Raw genomic sequence first — 23,700 nt, 5'->3', positions numbered from 1 at the left:
AATTGGGAGCATGGACTTTACCCGAAGAGGTGGTCTACTTAGTAAGATTATGCGCAAGTCGATGAACTTTATGAAAGAACTAGATTGGGATAAGATCCCCAAACTAGCGAGTTTATGAGATAAATTAAAGGACTCAATTACTGATAATCCCTTGAATAAGAGTCACCCACTAGAAATCACTAAGAAACTAAGGGCCTATTAGGCTGACGGCCTATGATCAAAATCCAAAGGGCCTATAGGATTACGACCCAAACGACTCAGCAATGACTTGAATGTTTGGTTTCTCAAATGCAGCTCCCAATAGCTGATTAGGGGCCCCATCAGCTCAACTAACTGTTTATTTACATCAAACACTTCCATGCCCCGCATGTGCCTTTCTAACAAACTTAGGGAGAATCTCCACATTAGTAATGAATTACTGGCCAGAGGTCTATAAACCTTAAGATGAAGGGTGAGATAACTTGAAATGAGTCATTCTAAAAAAAATAAAAATAAAAAAATGATGTTGTAAAGATATTTGCCATGAAACCTTGAGTTGTTTTTTTATTATAAAATGAGGGTTAGTATTGCATTTTAATATTTTATGACGTCATGACGTGCACAAACACTCAAGGGATTAGGATAGGACTAAAAACAAAAAAAGGTGTTCATTATAGTATAGACTCCCTCTAAAATAATTTGCATTTCTACGGACGAATTAACCATTCACAAGCCCAAACTCCTTCACTAAACATCATCAAGAAAAATAAAGTGGCCGAGGGTTAGGTTAGTAATTTAGCACGTCGGACGATTAGCAAACGGACAGAAAATAAAAGGAAAAGTAACGTAAAGTCACAAGTGCAATAAAATAAAAAATAAAAAATTAGGCATGCAGCCACTTTTGCAGTTGTGCAACAGTGCAAGTGCAAAAGAAAAAAAAGGAAAAAAAGGAAAAAAAAAAAAATCGTAGGTAGATAGGGTAGTAAAAGTTGTTAAGTAGCATTGATTTTGGAACCTTTCCTTCCTCATTCTCTCTCTAAAAAAGTAGCGTAAATAGAAACGCTCTCTCCTTCTCCTCCCATTCATTCATCGAAGGGGAAGGGAGGAATGGGTCGTCCTCGAATCTCTCTACCTTTCACGACTGCTTAGGGTCCTGAAAACCAAAGGAAAACGCACCAACAGAACCCAGAAGAAAGAGAGAGGGGGACATGGATTCGTTGGTTGTGGCAGAATTTCAACTGTCCTTTATTGGTTATGTTATTCCATTCTCTTTCATTCTCTTTCTTCGTTTTATATGGGTCAAATTCTAGTTTTTTTTTTTTTTTTTTTTTTTTTTTTTTTTAATTTTTTTATAATTTATAAATGGGTCAAAATTCTTTTGTGTGTATGTATATATATACGTTTTTTCTTTACCATATTTGGTTTTCTGTAGTTGTGTCCTGAGGAGGCTTTCCATCTCTCCTTTACAGGTTCAGATAAGTTGGGTTTGGGTTGGTAATGTGCTGGGCTGATTGGTTTCTTCATTTTTAACAGCGTTGGCCATGGATTCTTCTTTCGAGGGTAAAACCCCTTTTCTCTCTTATTGTCTGTTTCTAATCACTATTTTGTTTTTATGCAGATAACTTTTTTGCAATCGTTTCTGGGTTCTGATTCTTGTAGATTGGTTTTTAGATTGTTCTTTTGGAAGTTATAATGTCTGGATTCATCTTTTGCTTATTGAGGTGCTAAGAATCAAATCTTTTGAAGGATTTCTAATCTGCATGGCATTCAGATTGCAGAACCTGTGCTGTTTGTGATTTTTAATGTTCTGGGTGTTGATTGGAGGTTGTGGGTTTCCATGGTTTTCGGTAAATTTGGTCTTTTTTTTTTTTTTTTTAGGAGATTTTGGTGTTTCTGGATCACCTTCTACCGGATGGCTTATGACATTGTGTTATTTCTTTGGAAACTGTTTTGCGGTGGTTGAATTTTTGAGTTGGTTAGCTCTATCCTATCTGGCAATATAATGTCACTGGTGTCTTTTCTATCTATGTTATTATATCTATGCTTTATATGAGAGGCATGTCTTTATATCAAAGAAGCAAGCTTATGTATTATGTTTGGGTTGATATAAAACTAGCAAGCTACCGCATCAAAACATCCATGTGGCAGCCCCAAGGAAAGTGCAGAACCTGATGCGTTTCAAAGTCAAGTGAAGTTTTCCTTAATCCCACAACCACTCCCGGTTTTATGGGCTCTTTACCCAATTACATGGGGATGACCAATAAAATTCCTAGTATATTTGATGTAGTTGGGGTGTCTTTGTTTATGCGAGTCAACCATTTGTTAATTTATTTAAAGTTTTCAGACTTATCAAAAAATTTATTTAAATTTTCAGGGGAACCAAAAGATGATTCACACTGAGCTTCTCAAGTTATTCCTGTAATTATCTGCCAATAGATTTTAGTTCACTGCAATTTGGGTGCATGTGAGATAGTTGATTATGTATTCTTGCGCATGATCTCATCATCTTTTTGGTTTACCCTTCTGACATGTCAATTGTTTGGGTTCAAGCTCCATCAAAGACATCATCCTGAATATTAATAATTTCCGGGTTCTGATGCAACTTTCTTCTGACTCAGATTGACTTTTCTTGTTCTACAAATGGGCTCTCTTTTTCTTGAGTGTTTTACCCTTTAATTTTTCATTTTAGGAACTTGTTCAAGTCCTAACCTTTTTTGATTTGTTTGACTCTTCTTTCTATTTGCTATATACTGATATATGTTTTCCTTTTTGTCAATGCTAGGGGTTACACTTGATCCATCGAAAGGCAGCAAGTTGAGTATGGAGGAGAAGAGAGAACTAGTCTATGAAGTATCAAAGTGGCCACATGGCGCCTCTGAAATGCTTCAGTCATGGAGCCGTCAGGAGATTTTACAAATCCTGTGTGCAGAGATGGGAAAAGAAAGGAAATATACTGGCTTGACGAAGTTGAAAATTATAGAGAATCTTTTGAAAATTGTATCTGAAAAGAAATCAGGGGGGCATGAAGCTGTAATTGACCTTGAACAACCGTCACCTGCACTTGCCCAAAGAGCTACCAAAAGGCAGAGGAAAACTGATAACCCATCTCGACTAACTGCTCCAGCAAACAATCTTTCGAACAATAATGGTAGCAGTGACTTAGGTAACACTATATGCTGCAAAAACTCAGCTTGCAGAGCTATCTTAAGTCGAGTAGATGCATTTTGCAAAAGATGTTCATGTTGCATCTGTTATCGGTATGATGACAACAAGGATCCTAGCTTGTGGTTGATTTGCAGCTCAGAGCCTCCATATCAAGGTAAATCATGTGGCATGTCCTGCCATCTGGAGTGTGCTCTAAAACATAAAAGTTCTGGAATTTCCCAAGATGGACAATGTGCTGGAGTTGATGGAAGCTTTTGTTGTGTACCTTGTGGGAAACTGAATGATTTGCTTGGGTAAATATTCCCACTTGATATTTCTATTCTTATACTCAATGTTTGTTGAGCTATATAAAGTTGTGCCTTAGTATAAGATGTTCGTTTTTATTTGTTCAAGTTTCCCCTATGCCGCTTAAATCCATCTTTATGAATATTGGACATAGTAAAACAGTTCTAAGCATTAGTTATTAGCAAGTGAAACAGCCAAAGTTAAACGTTTTACTGTGAGTAACTTGGTATATAGGTGTTGTTGTGGTCTTATGAACATTTAGTGGCTGGAAATGTACAAGTAAATTTTGTCGGTCCAGATCCTATTTGTTACGGTCTTTATGTTGTGGGATATAAACACTGTTTTTCTGTTGTAATTTACTCATGGCGTTAACTGCATAACATTGTGCTTTAGTTCTGTTCTGCTCTTTGTACCCTCCATTGCCGAAGAATGATTTTTTAATAATCTTTTTTTTTTCCTGAGCTTTCAATAGCCCTTTTGGTTATAACATAGACTTTGATTTGTTATTGATTATAGGACTGCATGGGCTCTGTGTGCACCATCCTCAAATTATTTTAGATTATGTGATTGGCTAATAGGTTTAAGTGGGGATATTTAATTGGGTGTTGAAGGATAAATGGTTATGGAGATTTGCGGATGAGAGACAATCTTTGGAGGAAGGTGATTGGGATGAAGTATAGTAGGGGAGGGGAAGAGTGGTTGTAATAACTTATTGAGTGGGTTTGCAGAAAGTTATTAGAAGTGGATGGGTTTGGTTTGATACTGTTATGAAGGTGGGTGATGGGTAGAAGGTACCCTTCTGGAGGGATGTTTTAATAGTTTACAATGTGCACTAACAATCGGAACACTACAACCAAGTCTCAGCCTTCGCTTAATAGTTCCTTGTTAGGACTCTCCACCCCCCCCCCCCCCCCCCCCTCCCTCAACTCAACTCTGCTCCGATTGTTAAGGATAATAAAGGTAAGGGAGTGGCTAGTGAAACCCCTAAGCTGCATTCTAGGGTTCAATGCTTTAATTGCGAAGGTTTCAGTCATGTGGCCTCTAACTGTTACAACAAGGACCTTGTCATCGATGGGCAAGGGTATGCAAGTGAAGAAGAAGGCCTTGATAAAAAGATCTCTGAGCCTAACCTAGATGAGTTCGAGGACTTAGAGATGATGATTGCTCGGAGCGTTCCTAACCATCTAGGTTGCATTCGAGCTACCTCATTTCAGATAAGTTAGCTAGGGAGTGGTCTTGAAATACCTAGGGTGGGTATGGTAAGGTGTCCACTCAAACAACCTAAAGAGACCGATGACTGGAGAAGGAGTGCAATCTTCCATGCCTACATCAAGTGTGGAGACAAGAGTTGCAAGGTTATCATAGATAGCAGGAGTTGCATTAACGCGGTCCCTTCAGGTACTGTCATTGGCCTAGGTTTGAAGTTAGTCCCCCACCCTAACCCATACAATGTATCCTAGGTTGACACGACCTCTATAGATGCGACAAATAGATGTTGTCCCTATTTAGTTTCTCGATTACAAGGATGAGATATGGTGTGATGTCGTTCACATTCCTCTTGGGTAGGATGTGCCTTTTTTATTTGTATGCCACAATTTATGGCTGTTGGAGTCATGCTCATTCAAGGTTAAAAAGCCAAATGAACTCTTTACCTCTAAGACCTACCAACAAGAGCAAGAAAAAGGAGGCGACTGCAGAAAGGGGGTTGAACATCATAAGTCCCATAGAGTTTGAAAGGGAAGCTAACGAAGAGTCCATTATGGTTGTTGTGGTCATTGAAGAGGGTTTTGTGGATTCTCATGAGGAGCCACCAGAAGAGATAGGTTCTGAACTCTTAGACACCTATAAGATTGTGAAGCTCTATTTTGATGAGGTTGTCAAATTATATGGTCGTCCCAAGATCACAATATCTTTTTTTGATAAGTAATTGAAATATCATTAAAAGTACATGCGGCGCAACCCAAGTACACATGAGATACACCTAGCTAGAAAGAGAAAAAAAAAGTCAAGAAAATCATGAAAGATAAGCCAATTAAGATCTAAAGCAGCTGTCCAGTGATAAAAACTTTTGAAAAGACTTCACCACTGTCCTCCTACGGTCTTCAAAACTTCTTTGATTTCTTTCCTTTCAAAGACATCACAAAAGGCAGAACATAATCATCTTCTCTGCTGCACTCTAGGACTGCCGCCCAAACCCTCTCCAACAAGTAAAAAGGTCTACTACTCTTGTAGGCATGACCAAGCTAACCCAACACGACTGAAAACAGCAGTTCACAATGGTGTAGAAGATGATCCACACTTTCTACTCTTACACATATAACACCAGTCCACCACAATGACATGCCATTTCTTTATGTTATCCGTGGTGAGGATCTTCTCTAAGACTGCTATCCAAGCAAAAAACGCCTCTCAAAGGGCCCTTATTATGCCAAATACTCTTCCAAGAGAATGTCCAAACATCCCTCTCTTGGAAGGGTTTCGACGAAGCTTGTTTTCACCTCCCTGTCTCAATCTAAAGGAATACAAGAAGTTAAAAAACGAAGTAAAGACATCCATATCCAAATCATAAGCTACTCTAATAAAGCTTACATTCGACTAATATGAATTAGTGGATAACTCCAAGATCATAGTGTCTAATAGGGACGTTAGGATTATGAGCTATTTTTGGAAAGCCCTATAGCATATGGTTGGTACGAAGCTGAAATTTTCACCACCTACCATCTCCCAATAGATGGCCAGTTTGAAGTGTTTAATCGAAGTTTAGGAAATCTTCTGCGATGTCTGGTGGGCAACAACAATAGGAATGGGATTTGAGTCCCTTTGCAGTTCTACATGGTTATAAGCCTAGCAAACCTTTAGACCTTCTCCCGATGTCCCCGTATGCTAGAGTTTGAGTCAGCCAATGCATTTGCACATGTTCATGACTTTCATAATGGGACAAGTAAACAAATTCAAGCAAGTAATGCCCAGTATCAAATTGAAGATGATTTTTGTAGGTGTCTCACTGAATTTAATATAGAGGATAATGTCATGGTCTGGATTAGATCTGAACGGTTTCCATTTGGATCCATTTGAAAATTGCAAGCTCATAGTGTCAGACTTTCAATGTGTTGCAGCGGGTAGGACCAAATGCATATGTCCTTGATGTTTTACCCGACCCTAGTATTAGCTCACATTTAATGTAGAGGATCTAGTTGCTTATCAAGGCCAGCCAGTTATCCCAGATGACACTTTCGAGGATCCTTTATCTGACCCCAACACCAATCATCCTATACCTGATCCCATACAACCACCCCTTCCACTAGCACATGAAGAAAATATTGAGGATGAGTAGGTTGTTTTTGCCAGGGATGGAGGAGTTCAACGTTTCCTAGTTTGTTGGAGGGGCCGACCGGACTCAGAATGCACATGGATCTCTAGGGACACATTGCAACAACTTAATCCTGATTTGTAGGAGTACTACCAGAGCTGCCACGAGCTACACTCGATGGGGTCGAGTTCTTCCCCCTGGGAGAGTTGGTGCGGACAGCAGATACAGGCTAGTGGTTCCACGAGTTTGGATGCCGACGACTGAGGATGACCCAGCCTACGACTTTGTGGCTGGGTGATTGAGAGCTGGAGACACTTTTGTTATTGGTATTTTTGCATTTCTACTGTTATGTTATTTATTTATCAGACTTATTTTTAGCAGGCTGTCAGCCCAAGTGTCACTAGGGTTAGGGTTCTTTCCTAGTCTAGTTAAATCTAATTTTATATTGAGTTATCAGCTTTTGATGAATAAACAATGAATTGACACCTATTCTCCTGTTTGTCTTCTCCTTCTTTGGCTTCTTCTCCCTCTTACCCCGTTTGCTCTTCTCACTCTCTCTCTCTTCTTATTCTTCCTCCTATCTTCTCAGTCTTTTACCGTTGTGCTGCATCACATGGTGTTCGCAAGGGTGGAGAAACTGACCTCCAAGCTCGTTTTATTGGATTTTCATCTCCTTTCTTTTGCTTGGTTGTCTTTGTGGACTTTACTGATTTTGTATATCTACAGACATAAGTTTTGTTTTGTTTTGTTTTGTTTTGTTTTTTTTTTTTTTTTTTTTTTTTTTTTTTTTTTTCCTGTGTTATGGTGCCCTTTCTTGTGTGCTTCTTGTACTTAGGTGGCGCCGCTTTCTGTCTTGGAGTCTCTAATAAACGCCTTTTACTTTCTAGAAAAAGAATGGAACTTAATGTGCATAAATCATACATCTGAATGATCTGATAGCAATAATTATGAGAACAACAATGAGGCCATTCGAGGATTGCATGTAGAGTCAAAATTGAGTTTCTTCTAGGGCACTTGGTTTTACTGATAACCAGATTTTGACAGAGGATTGCTCGGAATTTTCTAATGCTCAAGTAGTTTTACAATATACATGAGATAAGACAGGGCATCTACATGGTTCAGATTTGGTTTCAAATGGGTTTATAGTTCTCTCTCGACCCCCAATGCTGAGTTATCTTCAATGCCCATTCCTATTCAGCTAAGCATCTTCTTATCTATTGTCCTTTCTTGCCTGAGTCGTGGTCCTACTTCTGAAGTTTTCAATGAAGTAGAAAGCTTGGTATAACTAATGGGAACCTACACTGTTTAGGTTCTCTCTTTGCATTTTATGGGCCATTTTGAAAGAGAGAAAGAGAAGAATTGTGAGGATTTTTGAAGTAGATGGTGATATAGGCGCTGTTAGATTGTCCATCTAGTTGCTTTTAGGCATTCATGCATCTCATTTTGGACTTTTGTGAACTATGGTCTTACGTTCTTTTCTAAGTGTTTGTACTTTTTAGGCCTATAAGTTGTCTTTATACCTTGTTCTAATTAATCCGCATGCACTAATTTCCTTATTACCCTTGAAATTTAATTTAGTTTGGATGTTTTCTCACCTGATCCCATCTATAATTTTGGGTTGGAGTGATTGAGGTTTATTTCTTCGATAGGATTATAATGGGAGATTTTTAGTTGAGATGTTTGATAATTCAGTGTCTAGACGTGAAAGGTGCATCCCTAACATAAAACATTAATCTTCTTGAATGGTCTGTAAGACCAGCTTTGCTGGATGGATTATTATTGAGGAATAAATGAATTACATCTATGTGTATGTAAAAAAGTGGAACCACTAAGGAAATGGATAATTGTATGGTAGACAAGTCACCTTGGATTTCTTTAATGCCTACCTAGATAATATGAAATCAGAAATGTATAAGTGGGAAACTTACATTAGATGGATCTTCCTTTGGATCTTAAATAGCTCAAGAGTCGGGACCTACTAGATGTGAAGTCTAGGGATATGGGATAGGATTGTAGTTGCAACCTGATTAGTTTTAGTTTATTTATTTGTTCGTATGCGAGGTTTCCTTTAGTTGAATATCTCCTTGTTTTTAACAAGAGTTCTACAGTATTTCTAAGAAACTTCAGGTGATGGCCGACAATCAAATCTTTTATGAAACTTACCTTACTAAATGACTTATCACTGATGGAATCCTTTGGTGCAATATTAAAGCCATTGAGCTGTCCTTCACGTTTCACTTCTAACTGATTGATTTCAATCTTTTGTTGAGCTCTTTGGCAGGATTTTATGCATAGGGTAACAGACACACAAGTTTAGACATCTCCATCTTCTTCACAAGTGACCTTTATTTCTTGCATGTGATCAATTGTCATTTGCATACTAATTTTTTTTTTGATAAGTAAAATAGAAGAGAAACATTTGCATACTATTTTATCAAAGGTTTTCAACAGAAAATTAAATTAATCTTTGCCTGCAACTCCAAATTGTAGTGTCTGCACTTTTATGTTTTTTTTTAGTGCGATACTTCTGGAAATTACCTAATAAGGATAGAACTCAGATGGCTATATATTGATAAATGTAGATTTGCTGCATTGTTGGGCATATGCTTCATGTGACTTTCCATATTGGTTGCACATATGTTTACACTCTCTCTCTCTCTCTCTCTCTCTCTCTCTAATTATAAAATTGAGCATTATACAATGATGGGTAGTTTAAGTACTGTTGTCTGTTTTCCAGTTTTGATTATTTGTTCGTCGGCTTGAGGGTCAAGCATATATTGTTGGGTTCTTATTTTCTTTCTCTCTCTCTCTTTTTTTTTTTCTTTTTTTTTTTGAGGGTCATATTATATGGGATAGACTATGATACGGAAATGTTCTATCAATCTTAATGGTCTCACCCATATTTTATGAAATGTTTTAATAATTCAGGATATTCAATAAGGATTCTCATACAAGAGATAACAAAGTGAAAAAATTGATTTTTTTTGTTTTTAAAAAAAGGTAGATGCTCTATTTTTCTCCCTCATCCAAATTCTGGTAAAAATGTATATCATTTCTCTCCAAAAATTCAAACCAAAATTAGAACAAGTCTACCTTTACTGTTTATGGATTTCTTTGATTTATTTCAATCTATAAGTAATCTCACTAATGTCGGGTGAGGCCCTATGCTATACATGTTGATGGGGCAGTGTCCAATCTAGTTTATCACCCCCGCCCTTTTTTTTTTTTTGGACTTTCTCACCCTCTCTTGGGAAGGATAAATGCACTTTTAGGTTAGAAATGTTCTCCTGCAGCCCTTGGCTACAATATGCTAATTTTTAATAGCCGTTTTTCTTTACATGCCGAATAGGAGTTGAAGCATTCACTGTTTCCTGAACTGGGTTTATGGAAAGTAACTTTCTAATGTCATATTAACACATGATGATAATAACCTTTCCTATAAAAGTTCAATATAGAATGCTCACCTTGTGTCTGGGGTAAACATTTAAAAGTAAGCATATTATTTGAAATTACACTAATCTGCAATATTGATTGCGTTCCCTGATACTTCTATTCAAAAAATAAAGCAGACTTAAGTATTGTCTGATTGAGATTGATTTTGCAAATGTATTTAGATGCTGGAGGAAACAACTGGTGACCGCAAAGGATACCAGACGAGTTGACATACTGTGCTATCGCGTGTCCTTGAGCCAAAAGCTTTTAAATGGGACTGAGAAGTATCAAAAGCTTTATGAGATCATTGCTGAAGCTGTTAAGAAGCTTGAAGCTGAAGTGGGTCCTTTAACTGGTTTACCTGTAAAGATGGGTAGGGGTATAGTGAACAGGCTTTCTTCAGGACCAGAGGTTCAGAGACTCTGTGCCTTGGCTATGGAGTCACTGGACTCTATGCATTCCAAAACGTTTTTGCATCCATTGCCTGATCTCGTGATTCAAGGTAATCTTTTGTTACGTGAGCTATCTCACCAAGGCAACGTCCAGTTGGTTTTTGTGATCTGGCAACATGCAGATAATTACATAGTCCTAGTAAAATTTTATTTTTATCTAGTTTCTTTAATTATTGAAAACTTGAGTTAAGGTTGTTAAGTTTCCTTGTTGCACACATTGTGACTTCACTACCAGAAATATCATGTTTTATGATGGGTTTTGGTGTCTGGAATTATCGAGAATTGGGAAAAGTAGTAACGATTCTTCTGTTTTTTGCCCTTCAACATTTACAGATTCAAACATGACTGCTCCCAATATTGTCAGATTTGTAGATGTCCATGCAACATCTGTGACTGTGATTTTGGGTTCAGAAGATTCTTCACCAGAAGATATTGTTGGTTATACCTTATGGCATCGTAAGACTCATGATATGAATTATCCAGCAGAACCTACTTGTGAACTTGTTGCTCCGAATACAAGGTTTGTTGTTACTGGACTAACTCCAGCTACAGAGTATAGTTTTAAAGTCATTTCGCATAATGGGACAAGAGATTTGGGTATGTGTGAAGTTTGTCTCTCAACAGGCAGTGCTGATGATGAAGTCTTAAACAGCTTTGTAACAGAAAGAAGTCAAAGCCCAGCTACCAACTGTAGTAGCCTTTCTAATCCTTCCTCAGTGGAGGATGAAACTAATAACATTACTCCATACAATGACCAGGCTTATAACCGAGCAGACAATTATCTTAATTATAGCAAGGACACTGATAAATTTATTTCTGCGAAATTATGTGGTGATGCTTTGAACTGCCCTAATATGGTTGAAGAGGGAACCGCAGCAGATGTTATTTCATTGTTGGATGAGGAACGTGCCTTGGGGACAGCCGGTGCTGAGCCCAATTCTGATATCATAGAGATTGAGAACAAGAGCTCTCAAGATGGGCAGATTATTGAGGACATGAGCACTGATGATGGTTCAATTTCTCCGGTTCGGACAGGAATGGAATGTGTGCCATTTGTCAGTAATTTGGAAGCTGGTTTGCCCATCACTCCATGCAAGTTGGAAGTAAAGGATGGATTAGGAAGGAATGTGAGATCCAAATCATGCAGCCAGGACCTGGAAAATGGGGTTGGGAAAGGAGAGGGACCCCAAGATGGCAGCACATCGAAAAAGAGAATGATGGAAAGGCGGGATGAGGGGTGTGCGGCAAACGGTACTTCAGACAGGGATTTTGAGTATTATGTGAAGATAATCAGATGGTTAGAGTGTGAGGGACATTTAGAGAAGAATTTCAGGCAGAAATTCCTGACTTGGTATAGCTTGAGGGCAACCCCACAAGAAGTAAGGATTGTGAAGGTTTTTGTTGATGCTTTTATTGAAGATCCAGCATGTCTTGCGGAGCAGCTTGCGGACACCTTTTCAGAAAGTATTTCAAGCAAGAGATCATCAGTGGTGCCTGCTGGATTTTGCATGAAGCTTTGGCATTGACCATCTTGTAATGGGTCCTGCTATTAAATGGAGCAGCTTTTGAATGCAGTAATTTTTAAATCCCTTTTACATTATTTGTCTGGTAGACTCCTGATTCATATTTATCGTCACCATTATGCCAATTCTTATTATCATGTATAAGAATCTTAGAGCCCATTTCATATTTATTGTACGGTTTCTTTCTCATACATCCATGCAGTCCATTTCTGTCATTGATTTGGCTAATTGCTTATTCATGTGGAGTTCTTCCTACATGTTGGTTGAATGACTTGGACAACAATCTTTCGAACCTGGATTTCTTCTTGGATGGGGGTTTACACCAAATAATGAAGTGGCACCACCTACAAGGTTAAGAAAAATTCTGACAGTGGATCGGTGTTGCAATTCAGTGAATTGCTTCATCAGCTTCAGCTTCACTGTTCCATTCCCTCTTTAGGGTTTAATAAGTGATGCTGACGAGGGTTACAGAAAGGAAAGTCTGATTGTCAAAGAAGGAAAAAGAAAAAAGAAAAAAAAGAGGAGTAAAATAGGGAAAGCTATTTAGCATTAGAAAAATGATTCGTGGGAAACAAACAACCATTTCCATCACCCTCTTTTTTATTTTTTTTTTATTAAAAAAGCAAAAAGAAAGTGATGAGCCCTCTTGGCATTATCTTATGTGGCCCATTTAGAGAGAATATTTAAAGGTGTATAACATTCCCTCATCTCCCTTGAGTCTCTATTTTGAGGTTATCATGTACTTCGAGAAAGTGCAAAATCAGTCCCTATGGTTGCAGTGATTTGCAATATGCATTTTGGGGTTTAAAACTCTCGGTGGTAAGCATAAATGACAAATAACTTTCTATCTTGAACTTCTATTTGAAATTTTGATGAAAATCGTATGAATGGCACATGAATAACAATAGTAATATGACTCGTGTCCTCTATAATAAAATAATAATAATAACTCTGGCATTGGATGTGGTTCGGCCATTAACACAGTAATACCTTTAGGTTGATTTCTCTCTCTCTTCATCAACCCTCTTTGCACTTGTTAGGTGGGCTGTCTCTCTTTGTATTTCATGTTTTTATTGAGAAAAAAGTAATGCTACTTACCACACAAAATTTTACAAATTTTTTATAAAGCTGACATGACAAGGTCTAGTAGCCATTGGATTAACATTTGTTAAAAAAAATATGGGAAAAGTACACATATCCCCCTCAATCTACCACTTAATTGTCAATGTACCCCCCAAACTACCAATTGTGTCAATGTTCCTCCTCAAACTACAAAAAAATGTCAATGTCCCCCCTAATACTAACAAAAAGACAAAAATGATCCTAAATTTTTTTGAATAATAAAAAATGTCCTTACAAATTGAAAAAAGAAAAAAGAAAAAAAAGAAGAACTAAAACTAAAACTAAAAAATTAAAAAAATTATTTTTTCAAAACAAAAATAAATAATTAAATAAAAAAACGTAAAAGAACTATTTTTTTTTTAAAGGAAACAAAAAAATAACTGAAAATTAGAAAAATATTTTTTTTTTAAATAAAACAAAACAAACGAAAAAGAAAAAAGAAAAACCGGTTTCTTTTTTAAATTAAAAAAAAAAAAAAAAAAGAAGAAGAAAAAAGAACAATTTTTTTTTAAAAAAAAACTGAAAATTATTTTTTTTAAAAAAAAATAACAAAAAAGAAAAGAAAAGAAAACAACAGTTTTTAAGTTTTTTTTTTTTTTTTTTGGTATAAATTTTTGTTATTTTATATTTTTTTAATAATTTTTTTTAGTTTTTATTTTATTTTAATAATTTTATGAAGGATATTTTTGTCATTCGGGAGACATTGATATTTTTTGGTAATTTAGGGGGAAACATTGACACAATTGGTAGTTTGGGGGGTACATTAACAATGCGGTGGTAATTTGAGGGGATTATGTATACTTTTCCTAAAAAATATCCAATAACTACTACACTTTACCACATCAGTTTTATAGGATATTTGTGTAATAAACCGGTGAGCCAACCCCCACTAATTCCTCCCCCAACCAAAGGAGCTGATTGAAGTTTGAAAGTGCAAGTGTAAAAATGATATCGGGCTAGTTTGGCAATCCATTGTCATTTTCCCTCTATTTCTTTTTATTTCTTTCAAAAATATCAAATCAAAAACATTCTAACTTTTTTACACTTTTTACATCACATCAATAATTTTTTATTACTATTTAAATAAAAAAAACTTACTACAAAACAAAACTTTTTCATTTTTTTATAAAACATTCTCAAATTTTATATCACATCAATCACTTCTTATTCTACAACACACAAATATTCTACAACACAATTACTTACAAAAAAAAAAAAAAAAAAAAAAAACCCATCAATTTAGGGGATTGGGGGATTAATAGTAAGTTCCTCAAAAGGTGTAGGTGATAAAAGGGTAATTTAAGAATTTTGAATAAAAAGAATTTGCACGTGCGGGTCACATCCGGAACTTTCTATCCATTTTAAACACAAAAATCTAATCAATAGTATAATTTACAATAAAATGGTAATTTAAAGGAACTAAAGTCTAAAGGGTGCAAATAAAAGTTTGGATGTGCAAGTATAAAATGGGTATGAATTTGAGAGATTAAATATAACTTTCCTATAAGACTTTTACCACCGAGTCACCGGGTCGGGTCGGTGGTTGTGGTCGCATTTAGACAATCACTTAAGAATTTTGTCACACGCCCAAGGCTAGCTGGTCATACATCGGTCTTTGGGGGGGTTTTGGCAAACCTAAAAAAATTTAAGTCTCGTATAAAAATACTACTTTTTATACTGTTGTCCCGTCAAATGTTTAATTATTTTCCCTACATATGACTGGTCTACTATTATGTAAAATATTTTTAATTTTAATTATGGAATTTTTTTTTTGCATGTTAATAGAAAATTAGGAAATTTTTGTATTAAAAATGAAAATTCTTTTTTAAGATAATTTTATAGACATATAACTTTTGTATACAGTAATGATTTTTAATTTAGTATAAAACTAAATTTAAGACTTGTCTATTTTTATTTTACATAAACACGTGCATACAAACATAAAAAGATTATATCTGTCCATGCTTATTTATTTACGTACATTCGGATTAAAAATAAAAAATAAAAATCGTCGGCTGAATCAATTCTCTACTCCATCTGTATCCATCTGTATGTACGTACTAAGGCCATCTCCAGCAATGAAAGTTATAGTAGTTGTTAAAAAAGCACAACTCTTTACTTTAACCATTGTTTATCCTATTTTCTCTCCATCAATTCACTCTCTACTTTTTTTAAATATTATTTTTTAATCATTTTCTTTAATTTTTGTTTTCATTTCTCTCTCACTCTCCGGTTTCCCCCAACCCCAACTCACTGCACTACGATGAAGAAGAAGAAGCACTTACCGCACCAGACTAGCACTTCAATACCGCACCACTCAACCACCGGATCAGCGTTGTTCAACCACCGCACACACGACATCGATCCACCCACGGCCAGATCAACGGAACTACCGATCAGCACCGATCAAGACTGATCCACCGAAAAAATGGCACAGCTGAACCACAATAATAAAAAAAAGCTACAGAATCACCAAAATCTCCAGACGAGTTGATGATCTGGCGGGCCCCGGCGGAATCCACCTCCAGCTTCACTGGCGTCGACCCATCCACCGGACGTCACCCATCGTCGATCCATGGAAGATCAGGGCTCATACTGTTGCTTCCATTGTTAGATGAGGGACGGAGAGTGACAGAGAGGGACGGAGAGGGACGAAGAGCGATCGGAGAGGGAGAGATACAAAATTAATAAAAAAAGTCTAAACACATGAACAGTGTCATGTATTTAGAAAAATGATTAAAGTAACCATTCTGTTAAAAAAAAAAAAAAAAAAAAAAAAAAAAAAAAAAAAAAAAAAAAAAAAAAAAAAAAAGGTTAAATTTGACTATTTTGGCTAAAATAGCAACTACTTGGAGATGTTGAACGATCCAACTTGGCTTTTGGAAAAAATGAAGAAGATGCACGTTTTGTAGTGGGTGTCTGTCAAGAAGAGTGATGAGGCGTACGCGTCCACATCCAGCCATATGAATTTTGTAGCAACCCCAAAAGCCAAACTAGTGGGTAGGAATCTTTCACTTTATTTAATTCAAACGCTTATGCTGGCGTCTACAATTTTATTTTATTTTATTTTTTTTAACTCTTGGATGTCATATCAGTTCCACTCAAATTATTTATTTGAATTTGAAAGAATTTAAACAAGTGATTGTAAGAGATCTACCTGATTAAATAAATATTAGGTTGTCAAACTACTTATCCGGTTAAGTAGATCGCATAAATGATCTCTCATAATTACATGTTCAAATTATTTCAAATTCGAACAAATAATCCTTCAATGCCACCTTGGATTTTGGTATATAAATTTCTTATAAATTGGTTAGCAGGAATTACACGTGATAATCATATTTTTTTATTTATTTTTTTAATAAATTGGGTTGTAGAAAAATTCCTCCAACCCAGTCTCTACAGGGTCATATGTCCCTTAAAATATGAAAAACATATTTTTTTAGTAACATGTGTTTTTCTATGCTTTTTTATAATATTTGTTTTTTATTAATATTTTTTTAAAAAAAAAAAACATGTGAGAAGCACGTGCTATTAAAAAAAGAAAAAAAGAAAAAAATTAGATACTACATTTTTATTACACAATGTTGACGTGGCAGTGCCAACCAATGCTTTGATCGTTTGTTTTTTTGTTTTTTAACAAGAGATTGATTTAGGGATTGATTGGTGTACAACTCTTGACACAGCTCTTGTCCAACTTTGCTTACATGACATTTTATTTTTTCAAAAAATAATGAAACCACAATGGGGTAAAATTGTAATGACACAATATTGTCCGCTTTTGGCTCCCCCGAACCAGACTTTCCAGGAGGTCACCCATCTTGGTACTGCTCTGACAAAAGCACGCTTAACTGCGGAGTTCTGATAGGTTTATGGCCATCACAGCTTTAAAACGCGTTGTGTCATACATGGTGCATTTATACATATAAGCACATCCTCATTCCCAGGCGATGTGGAACGTCACAAAAATACTAGGTCATTTTCTAGAAAAAGAAAATGGAAAAAAAAAATAAAAATAAAAATAAACTACCATGTAGACAAAGTTGGACAAGAGTTATGTCAACAATCATTTCTAAAAAAAAAAAATAAAGAAAGATTAAATATTACATTTTTATCACACAATATTGACGCGGTTGTCTCAACTAAGTACTATTGAATTTTTTGTATTTTAACAAAATATTGATTCAATGATTAGTTGAGATTGTTACATTAGCTTTATGAGATGAAAACACAATTTTTAACATTAATAAAGAAAATTATGATTCTCACATGCTAAATACGTAACAATTTTAGATATTAGATTGGATTGGATGAGTTTTGGTGCAACCCAATTTGTAAATTATAGGGAAAATTATTTGGGGGGTTAGAGTCGGAGTGTTGACAGTTTAGGGAGCTATTCGCAAAACGAGTGATAATTTGAGAGACTAAACTGTAATTTTTCCTAAATTATAATAATGGGGCTCCGAGCCCTTGTTTTGCGTGCCACGTGCAGCGCAACTAAGTAATTATAAATTAATGTATTAAAAATAGGTGGAGTTTGGTGGTACACTCCATGCTTAATAAAACACTCCACCGCATCGTACCCCCCGTCTTTCTAACAAAACCATACATCATCAAGTAAACAGCCAAGCCGACTCTTTGTCTTTTACTCCAACCAATTCCCACCTCCAACGACGCACGCAAACTATTAAGTATTAACTCACTCTCTCTGCTATTTCCTGCCACCACCGCTGTTAATTCGTTTGAAGATGTCTGCCGGGATCTTCACCGCTCCGGTCGCTGGATCGGCCTTTGTCGGCCTGAAATCCAACTCGAAAAAGCTGCCACTGAAAGATTCTGTTGGATGGAGACACAAAACTATCTCCAATGGTTCCAAAACCTTCTGCATGAAGGTAATATATATTGTTCATATATATATATATATATATATATATATATATAAACTTCTGATCATACGTATTATTACTCGATCATCACTCATCATTTTCTTTTCTTTTTAATTTAACAGACATGGAATCCCATTAATAACAAGAAGTTCGAGGCACTCTCATACCTCCCCCCTCTCTCGGATGATTCAATTGCAAAGGAGATTGACTACATGATCAAGAAGGGATGGATCCCTTGCCTTGAGTTTGACGAGGTATATACATACGATGAATTAATTATATATTCACGTACATACATGGCCAATACCATTCAGATATATAGCTCGATCAATTCAATATATAATACCACTAAGAATACCATTTGTTACACTTGAGTCCCCTCTATAACTACCATTCAGATGCAAAGAGTTCATTAGTTAATGGGGTTAATTAAATACGTACATATTTTTAATGCGAAATGAAGAAGGTATATTGAGTATGCACAGTAAATTTAATTAAATACCCTCTAACTTCAAAGAGATGATGTTAGCCATGCACTGACCAGCCCCGAGGTGGTACGATAGAGCCACCCTAGGTTTATAGTGGAGCATCGATTGTAAGCGATGAAATCATCCCCAAGGGGTGGCCAATCTATCTCAAAACACATTTGCAGTGATTTGGCCACCTTGAAAACACATGGGATTGGGTGAGCCACCTTCAAGTAATTTGGGAATAAAAAATTTACTTTCAGAAATAGATGGTCAGGCCACTCCCGAAACTATTTAGGGGTGACTTAATTGGTCACCCAAGTGATGGGAGGTGGCCAAGGCCACTCTTAAAACTATTTACAGGTTTCTGAAATCGCTTATTGACGGCCGGCCACTCCCAGGTGATACAGAGGTGGCCAAATAATAATCATTCTAGAAACCGTTTAAGATTGGCTAGGCCACCCCTAACTAGATGATTCGAGAATAGTCAAACCATACTTTTGAAACTACTTAATTAGGGATTGCCCGGGTACCCGTAGGCCGTAGGTGATGCAAAGGTACCCTTAACCGTTCTGGGGGTTTGGGAAAAGTACACAAATGGAAGGATTAATATATAAATATGGTATTCCCAAAATTTGAATAAACATAATTTTTGTGAGCTTCCCTTCATGGACTAGCTACCTAAGAATTAATTTAGCCCCCGTCTTCCCATATTATATAGAACTTAATTACATCCTGAATAGCATATATATGTATATATATGTGAATCTCTGTTTCATGTTTTTAGAGCGTGTATATATATATCCCTTTCCTTTTGATAATAATTCTGAATTTATATAATTAATTTGATTTTATATATACGGAATGAATGAATTAGGCGGGGAGTATTCGTAGAGAGAATAGCAGAATGCCAGGATACTACGACGGGAGGTATTGGACGCTGTGGAAGCTCCCAATGTTTGGATGCAGTGACGCCTCTCAAGTCCTCCGCGAAATCAACGAGTGCAAAAAGACGTACCCAAATGCTTATATACGCTGCTTGGGATTTGACAACAAGCAGCAGGTCCAGTGCATGGCCTTTGTCATTCAGAAACCTACCGTCACCGCCTCCACCACCCCCACCGAAGCTGCTTAATTAAGGTTTTTTTTTCTTTGTTTATTTCCCTTAGCTTTTTGCGGTGCCAATAATAAATTAAATCTGGTGGCTTGTGAGGAGGACTTCCTCTAATATGTAATGGGATCTTTGGGGAAGATACTTTTAATAAGCTTCTAGTTGAAATTCTCTCTTCTAGCTATAATCTGTTTGATGCAATTAGCTCATGGTTTTGGCTTCTTTTTTATAATCTGTGTGCCATTATTAAATTAGCCCATGGTTTTCGCCTTTCGGCTTCTTTTTGGTGGTGGGGGCAAGAGGGGTTGAAAAATATCATTAGGGCGTGGCCCACCCTTTTGTTTCGCAGATGTGGTGGGCACCAGAATAATTATGAGTTTGGGAATCTTTGGAAAATATACTTAATAACAGGGTAGATAATTTTTTTTTTTTTTTTTTTAACATGAATCTATCACAAAATTAGCATGTTAGGATTGAGAGATCTAACCTATTTAATTAAATAAATTAGATTATAATTTATCTATATAATTTAGAGTAATGCTATATATCATTCTTGTGTCTTTCTTTTATCTCTCTAAAATTGATATGACTTTACACAGATTTAGGCTTCTTTTTTGTGGGCCAAGATGTTCCAAATTCCATTAGAGCGTGGCACACCCTCTTTTTTATTTTTTTATTTTTATTTCCAATATGTGGTGGGCCTCAGAATAATTGTGAGTTATGCACCAGGTGTTGTAGGATGTATGGGAATCTTTTTAAGGCGAAATCTTTCATAGATACTTGAGTCATCTTGTCTTGTGGAATATAATAAGGCTACTATTGTTAATGGATTTTTTTAGAGGGTGGTTTTTTACTTTTAGTTGAAAATTTGTTTTTCTCTTAAAAAAAAAATATTGTAAGTACATTCATATTAAATAAACAAGAGCAAAGCCATCAAAGGACCTTAGCCAAAATAGAAGCTAAGCCACAAAAGAGGGGTAGATCTTTGCCACTACATAAGGGGAAATAGGGTGAGAAGGAAAATGTGGGAATGCAGTCAAAGTGAGATTTGACCTCAGCTCAATATGCCACATGATGGGTATAGAAGTTGGCACTAGGAATGTGCAAAAAATCGTTTGACCCACACCGACTTGCACCGACTACACTGATCCAACTTGCACCACACTATTTTCACCTTCATATTTGCGGGCATGGTTTGAGTTTTTGTCAAATCGTGCGAGACAGGGCGGGTCTCGGGTTGTGTTGTTAAAAATCCCCAGATCCCCGCCCTGCTCGCCCCGCACAAAACTAAAAAACCCTAACATATAATACCCATACCTGTGCCGCACTGTTTTCACCTCTTCATTTTCATTTCTCTCTTCGGTCTTCAAAATCTTCTAGTCTTCTTCACCCCGCATTAGGGTTTTCCAACTCTTCATTTTCTCTTCAGAGAGGCTGCACTGCTCTTCATCTCCTGTGAAGTACAAACCCCCGAGTCCTTCCCTCCTGAGTCCCTTCTTTCTTCATTTTGATAATTTTTCAACTCTTCAATCTTCATTCAGTTCATTGTTTGTCGTTGTATTTTCTAGTGGTTCCTTGTTTGGGTTTGTAGGTATTTTCAGATCTTCATCGGTCTCGTTCTAAGGCACCGAAATTAGGGTTTGTTCTTGCTTTCTAGCTTATCAATCGGTGAGAAGTTCTCACTTCTCTTTTTTTTTTTTTTTTTTTTTTTTTTTTTTTTTTCTCTCTCTCTCTCTCTCTTTGATTTTAATGGTTTGGTTCTGTTTTTTGATTGGGATTTTGGGGGATTACTTTGAATCTTAGGGTTTGATTCGTCGAGATCGAGCTTTTAGAGAAGACGAGGAAACTCGCCCTGCCCCGTACGAAATCACCCTGTTTTATAGGGTTCACGGGTGAGAATTTCTCAATCTGCAGGGTTGCAGGGCTGGGGAAAAAAGCTAAAAAATCTGCCCCGTGTCCACTCCTAGTTGTTACTTCTGTGAACTTTCTTTGCCATCCAAGAGGAGGAAAGAGGAAGTAAGGAAAAAGAGTCAGAAATAAGATCCACTATTCTCCAGTCTTGAACAAAGGATGGCTACTGGAGTGTCGATATCACCACTTGAGAATCGCCTTCTAAAGTGAAAGAGGAGACCTTGGGAGATTCTGCTAAAGTGGAAGCAAGACGAGCTGCTAGGGCCTCGCCATATGTATGGTCACATGGGGGGTTGATAAGAGAAATGGCTTTGATTAATTTGCTGAAGCGTAATTTTGAAAAAGTGTTTTGATATGATATAAAATGAAAGTAACTTTGAATGTTTTATCTTTTGAGTTATTTGTTAATATTTTTATTTTGAAAAGAAAAAAAAAATTAAAAGGGAAGAAAAAAGTATTATCAAACAAAGCCTAATTACAGTTAAAGAGTCTTGAGTTGTGATTTCATGAATTTTGTAATGTTAAACATATACCAAATATACACCAGAATGGCAATTTGAAGATGCATATTTAGTAGACTGCTAGACAAATGGAATGATGTGGCATTAAAAATTAACCATATTTTTATTTTTACGACGTCCTTGTTGATCCAAATGTTGATTTTTATTGTCATGTCATCCCAGTTGTATGGCAGTCGTATAACAATCTACTAAATAGTATATCTTTCTTTATAGAAACATGGATGCAATGAATAAGATATATATATATATATTTGTTAATATATATTTGGTACATGTAGTTTAAAAAACTTTAAAAACTTTGTTGGTCGACCTGGGGGTGGCCCCGGGGGTGGTTCGGTCACCCCCAATGGCCAAAAAGAAAAAAAGAAAAATATAAGAGGGTTTTGGCCCTTGGGGGTGGTTTGGCCACCCCCAAGGGCCAAAACCCTCACAATTTTATTTTTTATTTTTTCTTTGGCCATAAGGATGACTGAGCCACTCTTTTTTTAATTTTTTTTAAAAGTAGTTTTATTTTTTTTTAATTTTTTAATTAATTTTTAAAGATTTTTATTTTTTATTTTTAGTTCTTTTATATTGTGCCACTTACGGTTAACACGTGTTAGACCGTTAAATATTGGACGATATAATAGACAGAGATGCCAAGTCCGTCTTTTTCCAAAACTCAAGTACTATCTGTGATGCAAATTGAAACTGAGATACTAAATATGTATTTAACCTTTCTTTTTTTTTTTACAAGGTTTGGAGTGACCAAAAATCAGTTAAGCAAGCAAGTAGTATTACAGTTAATCACTGTCCCAAGTTTTCGCACTTTTAAAATTCGATAAAGACCGTTAATTTCTTGACGTAAGTTGCCGATGTGGGATGACATGGCTCAACTCAAGTTAGCTGACATGTCCTATGGTTGAAAAAAAAAAAAAAAAAATACTGAAATCCGAGAATGTTTGACGAGACACGTTAGATCAAACTATTAAAGGAGAGCCGTTCGATCAGTGAAGATTACACCAACTCAAAATGGTTGAACAAAAAAGCAAAACACACCATCATTCGAACTCAACACAGCAGCTTCGTATCTAGGGCACGCATGGTTCCAATCTAAAAGCCTCTTTCCATATCAAACACAACGACTGAAAGTTACCTGAATCGAACGTACGTGACTGTGAGCCATTTTTGCAGATCTATTCGCAAAGTCCGTCTGTTTGCAACGTTACTTCTAGTTCAGAGAGGAGAAGGGCTTCTTCGAACAGTTGACGGGGATCGGGCAACAGCGAACAGAAAGCAATTTCTTTGCGAACGTCGCGGATGTATTCGTACACTTCCTTTGTAAAAAAATGCACGTGAACAGAATTCTAACCATCAAGAACGGGTCAAAACCACATCAAACAAAACCCCACCAAAAGAACACCAAAGAATCCGCCAAATTGAAGCAAAACACACTAAATTCAAGCCACTAAATCCGACAACATGACTTCATCCATAGCTGTAATTGGCTCATTGACTAAGCACCTCTTCAAGGCATCTATCTCTCCATATTCTTCT

At 36.4% G+C, this 23,700-nt stretch overlaps 2 protein-coding genes and 1 long non-coding RNA gene across 6 annotated transcripts; 2 read left to right on the top strand and 1 right to left on the bottom strand.

The window, feature by feature from the left end:
• Nucleotides 1–996: 996 nt before the first annotated feature.
• Nucleotides 997–12,337, top strand: LOC133871997 (VIN3-like protein 2). 4 transcript variants are annotated; one of them, XM_062309494.1, is made up of 5 exons: nt 997–1,199; nt 1,449–1,539; nt 2,762–3,437; nt 10,354–10,673; nt 10,957–12,337. In XM_062309494.1, exons 2-5 carry the CDS (start codon nt 1,521–1,523, stop codon nt 12,147–12,149), a joined length of 2,208 nt encoding a protein of 735 aa, XP_062165478.1. In that variant the 5' UTR covers nt 997–1,199; nt 1,449–1,520; the 3' UTR covers nt 12,150–12,337. The 4 variants fall into 4 exon arrangements, with proteins under 4 accessions (XP_062165478.1, XP_062165477.1, XP_062165475.1 ...); XM_062309493.1 differs by having other exon boundaries at nt 997–1,230; nt 1,455–1,539; XM_062309491.1 differs by having other exon boundaries at nt 997–1,230.
• LOC133871998 (uncharacterized) lies at nt 12,133–15,966 on the bottom strand. The gene is made up of 2 exons (XR_009900913.1): nt 15,554–15,966; nt 12,133–12,601 (listed from the first exon to the last, which is right to left on the bottom strand). It is a non-coding gene; the product is annotated as an uncharacterized LOC133871998 (long non-coding RNA).
• Nucleotides 15,967–17,856: 1,890 nt separating this feature from the next.
• On the top strand, nt 17,857–19,919 carry LOC133871849 (ribulose bisphosphate carboxylase small subunit, chloroplastic 3-like). The gene is made up of 3 exons (XM_062309290.1): nt 17,857–18,160; nt 18,277–18,408; nt 19,499–19,919. The coding sequence occupies exons 1-3, from the start codon at nt 18,017–18,019 to the stop codon at nt 19,754–19,756; spliced, it is 534 nt and encodes a 177-aa protein (XP_062165274.1). The 5' UTR covers nt 17,857–18,016; the 3' UTR covers nt 19,757–19,919.
• Nucleotides 19,920–23,700: the final 3,781 nt, after the last annotated feature.

The sequence above is a fragment of the Alnus glutinosa genome, chromosome 6 (genome assembly GCF_958979055.1).
Source record: "Alnus glutinosa chromosome 6, dhAlnGlut1.1, whole genome shotgun sequence".
NCBI classification, from domain to species: Eukaryota; Viridiplantae; Streptophyta; class Magnoliopsida; order Fagales; family Betulaceae; genus Alnus; species Alnus glutinosa.
The sequence above is the reverse complement of the archived record's forward strand: the minus strand, read 5'-3'. Positions and strand labels throughout refer to the sequence as shown.

Coding starts and splice junctions, on each gene's coding strand:
- LOC133871997 (XM_062309494.1), top strand. Junction 3,438..10,353: donor AAACTGAATGATTTGCTTGG/GTAAATATTCCC, acceptor AAATGTATTTAG/ATGCTGGAGGAAACAACTGG. Junction 10,674..10,956: donor GCCTGATCTCGTGATTCAAG/GTAATCTTTTGT, acceptor CAACATTTACAG/ATTCAAACATGACTGCTCCC.
- LOC133871849 (XM_062309290.1), top strand. CDS start 18,017: ATGTCTGCCGGGATCTTCACCGCTCCGGTCGCTGGATCGGCCTTTGTC. Junction 18,161..18,276: donor CCAAAACCTTCTGCATGAAG/GTAATATATATT, acceptor TTAATTTAACAG/ACATGGAATCCCATTAATAA. Junction 18,409..19,498: donor CTTGCCTTGAGTTTGACGAG/GTATATACATAC, acceptor TGAATGAATTAG/GCGGGGAGTATTCGTAGAGA.